We start from the raw sequence: 12,823 nt of genomic DNA, 5'->3' as shown, positions 1-12,823 counted from the left end.
TTCGCCTTGTAATAGATACTCCAAACAGCACCGCTCTTATGGGGCGGTAATCTATAGCAAGGTCACGTGGAAATTTTGAAAGATAATTTAGAATTGACCACTGCAGATAGCAAATACAATGCTACGGAGCTGAAACATTACCACGCGTTTTCATACTGAAAGAACTGTTGCTATGATCTAATATCTGTCACTACCAGGATATCAGACTTTCACAAACACCCTATAAGTTATTTTTTTTGTGTGTTCACTTTTTGCCTGTTTGTACAGCGGTTCATGCTAAATCTAAGTTTAGTGCTTTTACATCTTTATAATTAAAGACATCAGATTTAGGCTGCTTGTGCTAGGAAGTTATGTATAAAAACTAAACAGAGGAATTGAGAGATCTGTAAATATCTGGAGGTATATTTTATTGTTATGATTACATAAGTATTACCAAAAATGAAAACTGTGTATTTGTTTTTAAGTTGAAACAACAGTAGGTGAACACAGAGCAGCCTGAATTGATGTATAAGAGCTTCCCATATTTTTTATATCAGTAAAAAAAAAAAAAGAGCTGTCATTGTACTGTCTCAACTTTAAATGCTTTTATCTACTGGGAACCTCTGTTCCCACCAGCAACCAAGAAAGCTAGAACAAACCAACAAGGTGTTTCTTCCAACATCTGATGGGTCCATTGACTACAGACTGTTTTTGAAATGTGTCATTTTGTTGACTGTAAGTCGTTGGCTTCGGTATTTTGATGGTTTAGTGCTGTTTTTGCTGCTCCGCCTTAGCTGAAATCAGTTCACTATGGTAAACTGAGAGAAGTAGGTCCAGCATAGCAGCTGAGTGCTAACAGTTAGGTGATAGCCCTTTGTGGTCTTCTTGTTGGTTTTTGTTTTCCCTTCAAATTCCACTTACAAATGTTCAGCCACTTATCTATGTCCATGCCTGCAAAAAAAAAGAAAAGAAAAGAAAAAAAACACCTCATTTACATGTGCTTGGCAAAAAACTAATAAAAAGAGCCCTAAAACAGATGGGTAAGTGTGCAAGAGACTGTGCTTTGTCAGCTGCGCTTCCTCAGAGACTGTGGTCCTTTAACGGGACCAGCATGTTCACGTTCATAAAAAATCATATCGCACAACCTCCATACAGCACTACGGTATCTCAGCAGATTCAAGAGATACAGTTCATGGAATGACGCTCACAGCACAGTTCAGTGTGACCACACTGGGCCAAACCTAGGATTTCTTCTCATGCTTCACATACGCCACTCCCATTCACATTGACATTATACACGTTCAGAGACATTGTGCATAACAGTCTTCAAATGGTGCTGCTCGGTGAAATGAATATTACATAACAGAGGAAATTAAAGTCAGTGCATATATAAATGATATTTGGTAACATGTAAGCAACTGTGTAATACAATGCGTAATGGAAAGCCTAGGCCTGGAGCAGCTATACTTGTAAGGAAAAATCAGTTTCAATGAATATCAATTTTTTTTAAATATTATTATTACTTTTTTTTTTTTTTTGTCTGCTTGAGGTTTTTACCCTCTCCTCCACCCCCCCCTTCGGGTTTGGTTCTGTTTTTGAAACAGCATGTCATTTTCATGGGCACTATGACCCCCTAGTGGTGAGTTGTGATAAAATACACATCACAGTCTCATCATTGAACAAAGCTCCAACATTCAGACCTAAGTCTTAATTTTGATAATATATATATACATATATATTCTTGGATTATATACTAAGGATTAGATTGTAAAGATTTTGCACTAAAATTTTTATAAAGCTCTTTAAGTCTTTTGGAAATAAAGCCAAACTTCCAGTGCCACAACCATAATGAGTAACCAATACAAATATGACAAAAGAAAACAGCCAGACATGAGACATCCAGGCCCAGAAAAAAGAAACAGGCAGGAGCTTGACTCCAAGCAATGGCAGATTAAAGCATTCCAGCCCTATGATACACAGTTACCATTTTTCTACACCACGCATACAGGTAAACACCTCAGTGTCTTAACAATCACCCTGAATTAGTGCAAACTTGAGAATATTTTCATTCCCAATCTGTAATTTTTTTTACGTGTGCTGGTAGTCTGTACTGCCTGAGTAGATTATTACTGAAATCTGTTCTGCAGAGGGAAAGCTCCTCTCAACAGTCCTCACTATGATAACTGCCCTTTGAAAACCCTTCATATATATATATATATATATATATATATATATATATATATATATATAAAGAGTTTTCATATATGATCGTCTTGGTTCTCCAGAAAATGGCGCACGATGAATAAACGTTTGGGTCAATATATAAGGGAAACAGCCACGTCAGAAGATTCCTGAGATGAGTGCTGGCTGTTCTTTGACATATCAATACTTGTTTTAAAAAGCTGATCCTTGCATGTTCAGCTTATTCTCTTTTGCCCACTTCAGGTGTCCCTTGCCAGACTTTCTGAGTAAATGTTACAATGTATAACCTATTCTCTCGTCATTTTTGCTTAGATTAAAGGTTTTGAAGGGATTAAATTAAAAAAAAAAAAACAGAATGATGTTTACCCTTACTAAAATTCATAAGAAACACAATAGCTGTGTTTCGCCAGAAGTAAGGCACTGATCTTTTATTGCAAATCATTTGGCTTTATTTTCTTCTTCGTGCTGCTTATTTACTGTTCTTATGTTATCCATGAAAGCAACCTGTCATTTGATACATTCTGGGGTTTCACTGACAGTATGACAACTGTTGAGGACAGTCAATAAGATGAATAAACAATTAAATTATCTATTGTCTGGTTTCATGTCTGATGTGGCTTAAACATAACGAAGCTAGTTATTTGGAACAGTTTTTTTTCCATTGCTTGGGCACATTTCAAATGTCAAAAGATACTATGCAACCCAGCAATTAGAGTGTCTGAGAAACATCCCTGTTTTTATTCCTGTTGTCTTATCAGTGTCTCATATATGGGTGTGTACATTCCTTGGCCAGCTTCTCATTGATTGTATATTTTGATGAGTTGAAACAGGTTTACCAGCGATGGTCTGGAGCAGATGTGCAGCCACATAAATCCATGGATCTGAGAGGGAAAAAAACCCTCTTTATGCATGTCTTTTCCCACGAAACAACCAATCGTTTGATCACGGATTGCAAATGTGAATTTAATGTTAATATTACTAATCTTATATCAACTGAAATACTGAAATGTTACTCTGAAGTTTTCAGCCTTGTTCAACAGAATACAAATAAACATGCAGAATTACATATATATTCTTGGATTACATACTAAGGATTAGATTGTAAAGACTTCGCACTAAAATTTTTATAAAGCTCTTTAAGTCTTTTGGAAATAAAGCCAAACATCCAGTGCCACAACCATAATGAGTAACCAATACAAATATGACAAAAGAAAACAGCCAGACATGAGACATCCAGGCCCAGAAAAAAGAAACAGGCAGGAGCTTGACTCCAAGCAATGGCAGATTAAAGCATTCCAGCATTCAGCCTTGTTCAACAGAATACAAATAAACTTGCAGAATTACATAACACCAACAAATGTTAAATATTTAAGTTGTCACAGCTCTCAGTAGCATGTCAGGATGACCGAGAATGCAACAGCAATATCAGCATTGTCTGTGAGCAAAGCTTGAGTTCTAATTTCATATTCATTTTACACACAATGAAATGTTTCATAAAATTTAAACACTGTTTTTTCTAATGGGCAACATGTGGTTACAGTTTAGCTGCATGTTTCTAATTAGTGGACAATTTTCTGGACAAATTCAGTGGTGTCCTTCTGTCTTTGTCTCATCAGTAATGAATACTTTTCCATTTGGAAAATAACAGCCAAAATGATTTGCCATTTGGAATGTAATGACAGAAACCGATACAGGTCAATGTTAAAAGCCAGGCTGTAGATGTAAGAAAACGTAAGGATGGACTCTAGGGGGAGATGCTATGTTACCACAGGTGATGCAGACAGGTGGGTTGTATGTATATCATATGTACAGAAATACAAACTTTTATTGGGCTGCTTTTATATTCTTGGGACATCTCTTAATTCATAGCATATGGAGAATCTATGATTAAACATTTGGATTAGTGTTTCTTATCTCTGGTGTATAATGAAAAATGAAAAAGGTTCTTTACTAAAATGAAATATATTCTTTACTAAAATGTGTCAGATATCCTAGATTGGCTAATAGGACTGAAGTGTTTGAAAAGGTTTGTTTTAAAAGGCCATGAATGAGAATACAAAGGGAATGCAGTTTAGCTCTGTAATTTTGGACTGATGTTGGTATATGTGGCCAGTACAATAAGTCATAATTTCTTTTTATGATGACTTATACAATGTAGGATCCCATCAACAACTCTGATGCTATAAGACTGAGGAAGACTACTGACATAAATCTGCCAATCAGTCATAAGATTGTACACACCTGAAACTCCTGGTCTCTCAAAAGCTTATTTTTCCCCAGTATTATTTGCACTGAGGTTGCACATGTACATCAACAGGCATCTGGAACCTTCCATATTAGCCAAGCCACTGCGGCGTCCATGTAAGGCTTTTAAACAAACAACACCGAGCTGGCCTTCAACAGACAGAATATTTCCCATTACTGATACTTGAGGACCAATAAAAAGCCACCAAAGACTGACTTCAGATTCGTTACATTTCATCTGATGTTAATTCACCCTCAAAGTCCTTGGACTGGTTTCTCGGATCCCCTCTAAGGATGCAATTTAATTTTGGAATAGAGGGCAGCCACGAAGCCATTTCCTATTATTTATGAAAAAAATCCATACATTGTTAAATTGGCAGCTTACTTTGCATTATGAACCCCCCACACCTCAACTGAGAACACCCACAGTTGGGGCAGTAGAATTTACTTGGATGTAAGTGATAGGTTCTGTTTGACACACCCAGGTATTAAATGCTTAGTGCCAGACCCTCACGACGTCACGATTTTTAACTGATTGCATGCAGGATGTTTCAGTATTCTAAAATCAATTCAGAACCAATTCAGTAACGAAGACTCTATTCTGGCTTCAAAGCTAAAACTGCATTAATATCCAAGCATCAGTCAATGCTTCCCATCAGTTTCTTTACATTGTCATGTTAACAGTTGTTGCCCAGTCATTTCAGAAGAGCAACTTGTACACTGAACAGATTTGGTTCACTTTACTAACAAAAGGCTTATCTTATAAGCAACCCTGAGAAAACATGGTCAAGGATTATGGGGGAAAGTCCAGCAAGGTGAGACAGTCAGCTTTTATTTATACCCTGTTTACCACATCATCAGACAACCGTTGGTTTAACAGTGAAAGAACAGGAATACAGGGAAAGTATCAATGTGATCTTTTCCATTTTTGGAACAATATATTTGTCGCTGACTTTTATACAAGAGAAAATGCATATGACTAGGGACATGACCAAATCACTCGTTCAGCAAACAATATCATATGATAGTTTAACAGCCCCTAACAATAACAAACAAGAATTGAGCACATAGATTTGATGCAGGCACATATAATTTACGGAGTCTGTCACTGAAAGGAGAGTGTCTACGATGTCTATGAACTGTGGTAAAAGCGGCTAAAGACCAGCAAAACCCACCTTAATAAATGACTGCTACAGGCAAATTACAGTATACCTTTTTACTTTTTTTAAGGGGCTATTTTGTGGCCCACAGCTAAATGAGGAGTGGGTTACATATATTGTATATGCCATCATAAAAATGCCCAAGTCAATGAATTAGAAAATTACTGGAAAAATAATATGTTTCTACAGCCTAAAAGTTCTTTTAATTATAACCAAAAAAAGTGAGTTGTATTTGTCATTTCATATTTTTATTTACATTTATCGTGTTTACACTTCCGAAGACTGGCTTCTAAATCAGCACTTGACTCTTTAATTCTGGTTATGAATATTGATATCGTATACTCAGGCCTCTTCCTTTATTCCTTTTAAAACAAGAAGTCTGACCTACCGAAATTGGGTACGGCACCTTTAATTAAACTTCCTGGCCTGTCAGTGAGTAATCATGTTACAGACACAGTATGTACTATACCAGCTGAAATTAAAAATGTGTTTTTATTGTACATGCGGTGATACTTCTATAAATGGCATGAAACTTCTACCGCTACCTGAAACCAAATACAGGGCCTGCGCGTATCTCGAGCGCAACTGATTGCTAGATCTTCGCTTGAGTTAAAAACACACGGAGCTCCTCCCCAGTCGTGAAATCTTGACGTTACTACAGCGTATCCAAACATGGATATCATCGCTGCTCGACCAACTTTTTTGGGAGATATCGGTGAGAAATCATTCTTATGTAGTTCTTCTCACGTGTCAAGAGTTAGTGACAACAGAACAGCGCACCTGTTACAAAGAGTGCAGCTTGCAAGGGGAAAAAATGTGCGATAGCCTTTTTCATGTGCCGTCCCGTGACAAGGTTGTTTTTCAATATTAGGAGTCCTTGCCCTAGATAAACAATTATGCCAAGAATAAAATAAATCCCTTGCTCTCATCTCAGTCATGTTCATCACATGAAGATTTCGAACATCTGTGAATATGTCTGACAGGCTTTTGGGCAGATCGGACGCCGCTACATGAAGCCGCGTCTCTTGGTCGAGCCTTGCAGCTGAAGCAGTTGATCGACGAGGGAGCGTCCGTCAACATCGTGACGGCGGACAATATCACACCCCTGCATGATGCATGTATTCAGGGCCATCCGCAGTGTGTACGCCTACTACTGGATGCGGGGGCACAGGTAGGAAACTACACTACTGAGAGCACATTTGAATCATAGTAACAACAACAACAAAAAACCCGAATTATGAGCTTTGAATCAGTACATTTGTTTACTTCTCTGATTCTGTTATGTACAGGCTTAATTAGAAAACGTGAAATATGATTCTTCAATAGAACAAAAGTATGGTCCATGATTACATGGGATCTTTCTCCCTCTCTCTGGCTTTCTGTGTGTCTCTGGCTTCCTGTGTACATGGGATGGGGGAGTGTACAGGTGGATGTGCGCACCATCCATGGTAGTACTCCGCTCTGTTATGCCTGTGCAGCAGGGAGTTTGGAGAGTGTGAATTTGCTTCTGGATTGTGGTGCCAAAGTCAATCCCTCCCTAACAGCCCTCACAGCCTCCCCTCTGCATGAGGCCTGCATACGAGGTTTGGGTGCTACCAGAGACTTGGATTAGGCAATGACATTGGGGAGGGAGGGGTTAATGGGCTCTTTAGTGTATCTATGAAGTGGAAAGACAGGCAATCCTCAACAGTTTTAGCACAATATATCCAGGCTTTGGCTGCAGCTCTAAGCCATTACAGCAGACTGTGCATTTCATAAAGCCATCAGCATCATCATTTTTTTAATCTGTGTGTTTAAGAGATTTGAACATAAATCTGTGTATACTTTACAGGATAAGAGCAGCCTACTTCTGGTCAAGGAAAATGTTTCTCAGTCAACTGCTGAAGGGCTCCTTCTCCTTGGTCTTTTTCATTTAGACAAACACTTATTAACCTAAGTCATGGCTTTACAGTTTGTTGAAGTCTTGGGCTTCAGTATAAATACAGATGACATTTTTGCTTAGAGGAATAGGTGGGGAAAGTTGGTTTAGAGTACACAGCAATGATGGTCTTATGTATGTGTGTGTATCACTGTTTGCGTGAACTCAAGCATCCTGAGTGTTTTTCTCTTTGCAGGCAACCCAGACTGTGTGAGGTTAATGATCTCAAAAGGAGCCTTGCTGGAGGCTTTTGACATTTATTTTGGAACACCACTCCATGCAGCGTGTGCTAAAGCACACACAGACTGTGCTCTAATACTGCTCAATGCAGGTGTGCAACTGTGTCAGGAGCAACTGCAAAATATTAAGCATGTTGATATGACATTTTTTTAGTACTCGGGTCTCATCTTGATTGGTCTGGGCATGAAGATCAAACTAGATGGACCACAAAATTTGTCATGCAGTCAATAGACATTCAAAGTTCAAAGACAGACAGACACACACACACACACACACATACATACACTTCTTCCCTTAACTGACTCCATAGCAATCTTTCCAAGGTGCAAAAGTGAATGCAGCAAAGTTCCACGAGACGGCTCTCCATCATGCAGCCAGAGTGGAGAAAGTGGACCTGATAGAGCTCCTTGTGGCATTTGGTGCTAATGTGAATGTCAGAGACAATCTTGGGAAGAAGCCTATTGACTACACAAAGCCTGGTTCTCCCTCCCACATCTGTCTGCAGCACTATGAAAGTAAGATCAACATAAACAATGACCACACAACAAGAGTTCACTCCAGCTCTGTGCCAGATGTTGCCATTTCCTCTGTTAAAAAATGAGTTGTTAAGTAATACCTGCCTGTAGCCAGTTGTTTTGTGTGTGTTGCCAGGTAATACTCTGTCTCTACAACAGCTGAGCCGCATTGCTCTGAGGTCTCAACTTGGAACAAGAGCTCTGGATGTGGTTGGCAAACTGGGCATTTCAAAGCGGATCATCAACTACCTCCGTTACGAATAATCAATCAAGTTTACTTAAACTCTACATGAACTGTATTTATATTAATGACCTCTACAAAAGGATTAATAAAATATGTAGAAATAGCACAGTTGTTTTATTTTCAACGAAAGAAGTTGGTATATTGGAAGCAAAGTCCTGGAAGTTGGATAGGAAGCACTTACTATAACTGCTGACTGCAGTGTTGCCCAATCCCAGTTCTGAGAAAATAGAGAAGAGTTGTGGGGCAACTGTATACAGACACACCTCATTCAAATCATCAACTGATCACCAAACCATACATGACTTCAGTTAGATGTGCTGATACTTGTGCAAGAACCAAGAAGTTCTGGGGTGTAGGTATGTAATCAGGATGGAAATGGGGGAAACTGTTGGTCTGCAGTTGTTTTAGGTTGCTATTATTTCCAGGTATTGCAGTGTGCAATTTTGCAGTGGATTATGTTAATGAATGCAAAGAGCGCAGAAATGACTATGACTGACAGATTTCTCAAAAGGTCTGAAATCAAGCCCCCAATGCTGTTAACGCCAGAGCGTTAAACTACACTTCCAAAGAACCACGCAGTACCAAATATAGGTGATCACGTGACATAATACAAGCGTAAGTAAACACGGTGCTAGCATGGATTTGTTTATCGTTGATGCTGTCATTAAACATTAATATAGAAATCAAACATGGAGGTTGAAACCACAAGACCATATTTCTTCGGTGATATAGGTAAGTTCTTGAGCCACGAACGTAGAGAGGTAGGTCCGGTGTTAAGTGGAGGCTAGGTCGACAGCACTGTCCTCATTGCAATTGCTGTTTGGACCTTGCCGCATTCTCATCTGTAAATGGTGTTACAGTTAGCGCAAGTAGTGACGCGTGCTGTGAGAGCAATGCCGGCGTCTTAATTCTTTTCTTTGGGGCGGCCATACAGCTGACACTGGAACACGGTTTTTACATCGTTTCATGTCGCTAGCTTCGAAGCAGTTGTGTTTAGCAGACGTTATGAGAATGTTTTTTGTCTTTTGGTATTACGTATTCTCAAACATTATCAACTTCATATATTTCTCAGTCCATCCCATATTCCCTATGTGCTGCCGCTTTCGGCAGGTTGCTGGGCAGAGAGAACTGAGGTACATAAAGCTGCATATCACGGCCAGGCTTCAGTGCTGGAGAACCTCATCCAGAGCGGTGCTTCCGTCAACATTGTGGCTGTGGACTCCATCACACCACTACATGAAGCTGCCATCAGAGGGCAGACACAGTGTGTAAGGTTGCTTCTGGACGCTGGGGCACAGGTCAGACTCACATACACGTTGTCGAAGACAAGTATTGGTTTTCCTCCCTCTCTTCTCTCCATATTCTTCTTTTTTTTATTTTCACATTGGTTAATACCTGTGTAGGTGAAAGTTATATACCCTGCAATAACCTAATGTACAGGTTGGCTAGCCCTCGCCCTTAGCCTTATCCATTTCTCTTGATCACTTTAGTGGGCAGAGAAGCACTGTACAAGAGTTAGTTGAAAAGAGATAGAAAACTGTGACAGAGAAAAGATGAGGGCTTAGACCAGGGGCATCCTTAGTGGGACCTGAGCTCAAGTATCTGGTTCGCCTCCTGGTTAACCTCTATCCTAAATAGTGATGCGTGTGGTGGGCTGTTGGACAGGTAGATGCACGGAATGTGGATGGGAGTACCCCACTATGTGAAGCATGTTCTGTGGGGAGCTATGAGTGTGTGAGGCTGTTACTGGAGTATGGAGCAAAGGTCAACCCCACCCTTACCTCCCGCACCACCTCTCCACTCCACGAGGCCTGCATGGGAGGTGAGGCATCACATTTTGTGTGTTTAAAATGTGTCCAACGTGAATTCAGTTGCAAAAAATGTGTCTAAGACCAAACAAAAACATTGTAGTGTACATGTAACATGCTCCGGTTGTGTGGTATATCACTGTGTGTGTGTGGTCTTTAGGTAATGCAGACTGTGTCAGGCTGGTGATTGCTAAAGGGGCCAGTCTAGAGGCCTATGACCTATACTATGGAACTCCTTTACATGTAGCCTGTGCCAACCAACACCTGGAATGTGTCAAAGTGCTCCTCAACGCAGGTGAGTCCAGATGCTGGAGCTTTTTAAGTTTCAGTAAACACACAAATTCTCCACACCAGTATTTTCTGACTAAATTCAGCTGATAAACTATGAAATGCTGCTGTAAAGAGCATTAATGAAGGTTCTTGATAATTGTGTTTTTGGGTAAGGTGCTAAAGTGAATGCTGCTAGATTGCATGAGACAGCACTACACCACGCTGCCAGGGCGAACAGTATGGATATGATTGAAGTACTGGTAGAGTTTGGGGGGAACGTGTACGTCAGAGACAAACACGACAGGAGACCCAGTGACTATACCAGACCTGGCTCCCCCTGTGCTCTCCGCCTGCAACTGTATGAGAGTGAGTATATGAGGAAAGGAATGTTAGCATCTTATTCACATATTCACGAAAACACCGAGCAGACTTCAGTTCTAAATCACTGTCACTAGAGTAGCGGTCAGTTTCATTAAAAGTTGATAAATATTTTAGAGGGCTGTGTTCTGCTCCTATTTAGTACTTAGCCACTGAGTTTCTGAATCTCTCCTGGAAGATGCAGTACAGAATATCACCATCTGATGGCGCTCGTGACTTTTTTTTTCTACAATTCCACTCAATTTTCAAAACAAATCAGAACTGTGTCAAATTAGCCCCACACACTTTGTTTATATTTATATTTATATTTATATTTATATTTATATTTATATTTACACACAACATAAACACATATGCACGTGTACCTGCATGTACCGGTGTGTATTGTCGGGTGCACTTTTAAGTCTGGAGTTTAGACTCACTGCTCCCATGATGCCAGTGTTTCATAAAACAGTCTGCTGCCATGGTGCATGTGGGGTTGTGTTGGGTCAAACTGGTTATGAGCAGTTTAAGAGGGATACTCTTAACTCACTGACAAGATCCAAACTCAGATGCCAGTGTCAAACAGCCACTCACGGAATGTGTCACTAGTTTCCCCCCGTCTAAGGGACCGTGGCAACCACATCCAAATACCAGATCATCATCTTTGAAAAAAAATGTTAAATGTCTTCGTATGGTACAGGGGTCAAGCAGTACAGTTAAACCATTTACCCAGCACTGCTATTTATAAAGCAGTAATACAGCGGACTAAACAAAGCACGTACTTTGATTAATTGCTTCTCAGTTTTACTATGATAATATCTGTCTAAGCTCATGTCCTGGTCTTTATTATAGTCTTAATACCTGCTTTCAGCTGGGGAAGTGTGCTTAGGGCTGGTTATTTTCTCTAGTTTTAGTGCTGCTCTCTAAGGCAGTGTTTTCTAGGCTCAGTCCTGTGTACTAATGCAACAGTTGTTGTTTGTTCTGGTCCAGCACCGACAAACTTCAATGAACTAATCAAGTGTTTCCAGTTGTAAATGAAGTCACCTAACCTGGTGAAGGTGACTGTTCTCAAACATGGTGCATGCTCATTCTGTCTTCTGTGTTTCGTCAGGTAATCCTCTGTCTTTGCAGCAGCTGAGCAGAATCACTCTGAGGAACAAACTGGGAAGCAGAGCTCTAGATGTAGTGGCCAAACTGGACCTTCCAAACCGTATCATTCGCTACCTCTGCTATCAGTGATCTTTCCATACCTTTTAGGGCCTATGGGACTGAGAGCTTCAATTCCAAATGCATGACAACGTGAAAAATCATTATTATACAAGTCACTGTCAGTAGATCATTAGGTTTTTACAAAGGAAAAGTGTTAGATACAACACTCATAACTCCACGTCGGCAAAGTCATTTTTTTACACTTTTCTTTCAAATATTTATAAGTCTTAATGCATACAAACTGTGAACACAGTAAGAGACAGACAGCTAAGCTATTAATAAAATTCTGTTAAGAGTTACATTAGGAACTCGGATTGAGGAAAGAGGACAGGATATAGGAATCGTTGTATTAAAAGGATATCTGGCTGTTGTCTCCATTCGGGAACAGAAACACCAGCAAATTAGTTGCCATGACAACGGGCATCCACAACACACATTGGTATGAGAGTGGAACATGGGACAGTTGACACACCAACACTCTCCAGATGTCATCCCGCACCCCGCGATCGGAAATGTGACAGAAAGAATGGTTTTAAGGCAGACATTGTGGCTTGAGTAAATGGAAAAGCACTACTGTTCTCCATACGGGTTTATTTTTAGAACCACATAGCCTCAAAACATATAACAGGGCTATGTAAACACCCAATTCATATTTTTTGAGTTGTGTATATAGA

General features: G+C 39.8%; 1 protein-coding gene across 1 annotated transcript; it reads left to right on the top strand.

Annotated features, from left to right (window-relative positions):
* Positions 1-6,207: 6,207 nt before the first annotated feature.
* On the top strand, positions 6,208-12,179 carry asb13a.2 (ankyrin repeat and SOCS box containing 13a, tandem duplicate 2). The gene is given in 13 exon segments (XM_030777504.1): positions 6,208-6,300; positions 6,569-6,756; positions 7,012-7,168; positions 7,700-7,834; positions 8,067-8,258; positions 8,395-8,511; positions 8,911-8,927; positions 9,183-9,234; positions 9,613-9,800; positions 10,168-10,375; positions 10,414-10,605; positions 10,755-10,946; positions 12,052-12,179. Coding segments are annotated over 13 exon segments (1,809 nt in total). The 5' UTR covers positions 6,208-6,257.
* The last annotated feature ends 644 nt before the right edge of the window (positions 12,180-12,823 follow it).

This window comes from Chanos chanos, chromosome 1, assembly GCF_902362185.1.
Source record: "Chanos chanos chromosome 1, fChaCha1.1, whole genome shotgun sequence".
Taxonomy (NCBI): domain Eukaryota; kingdom Metazoa; phylum Chordata; class Actinopteri; order Gonorynchiformes; family Chanidae; genus Chanos; species Chanos chanos.
The sequence above is the reverse complement of the archived record's forward strand: the minus strand, read 5'-3'. Positions and strand labels throughout refer to the sequence as shown.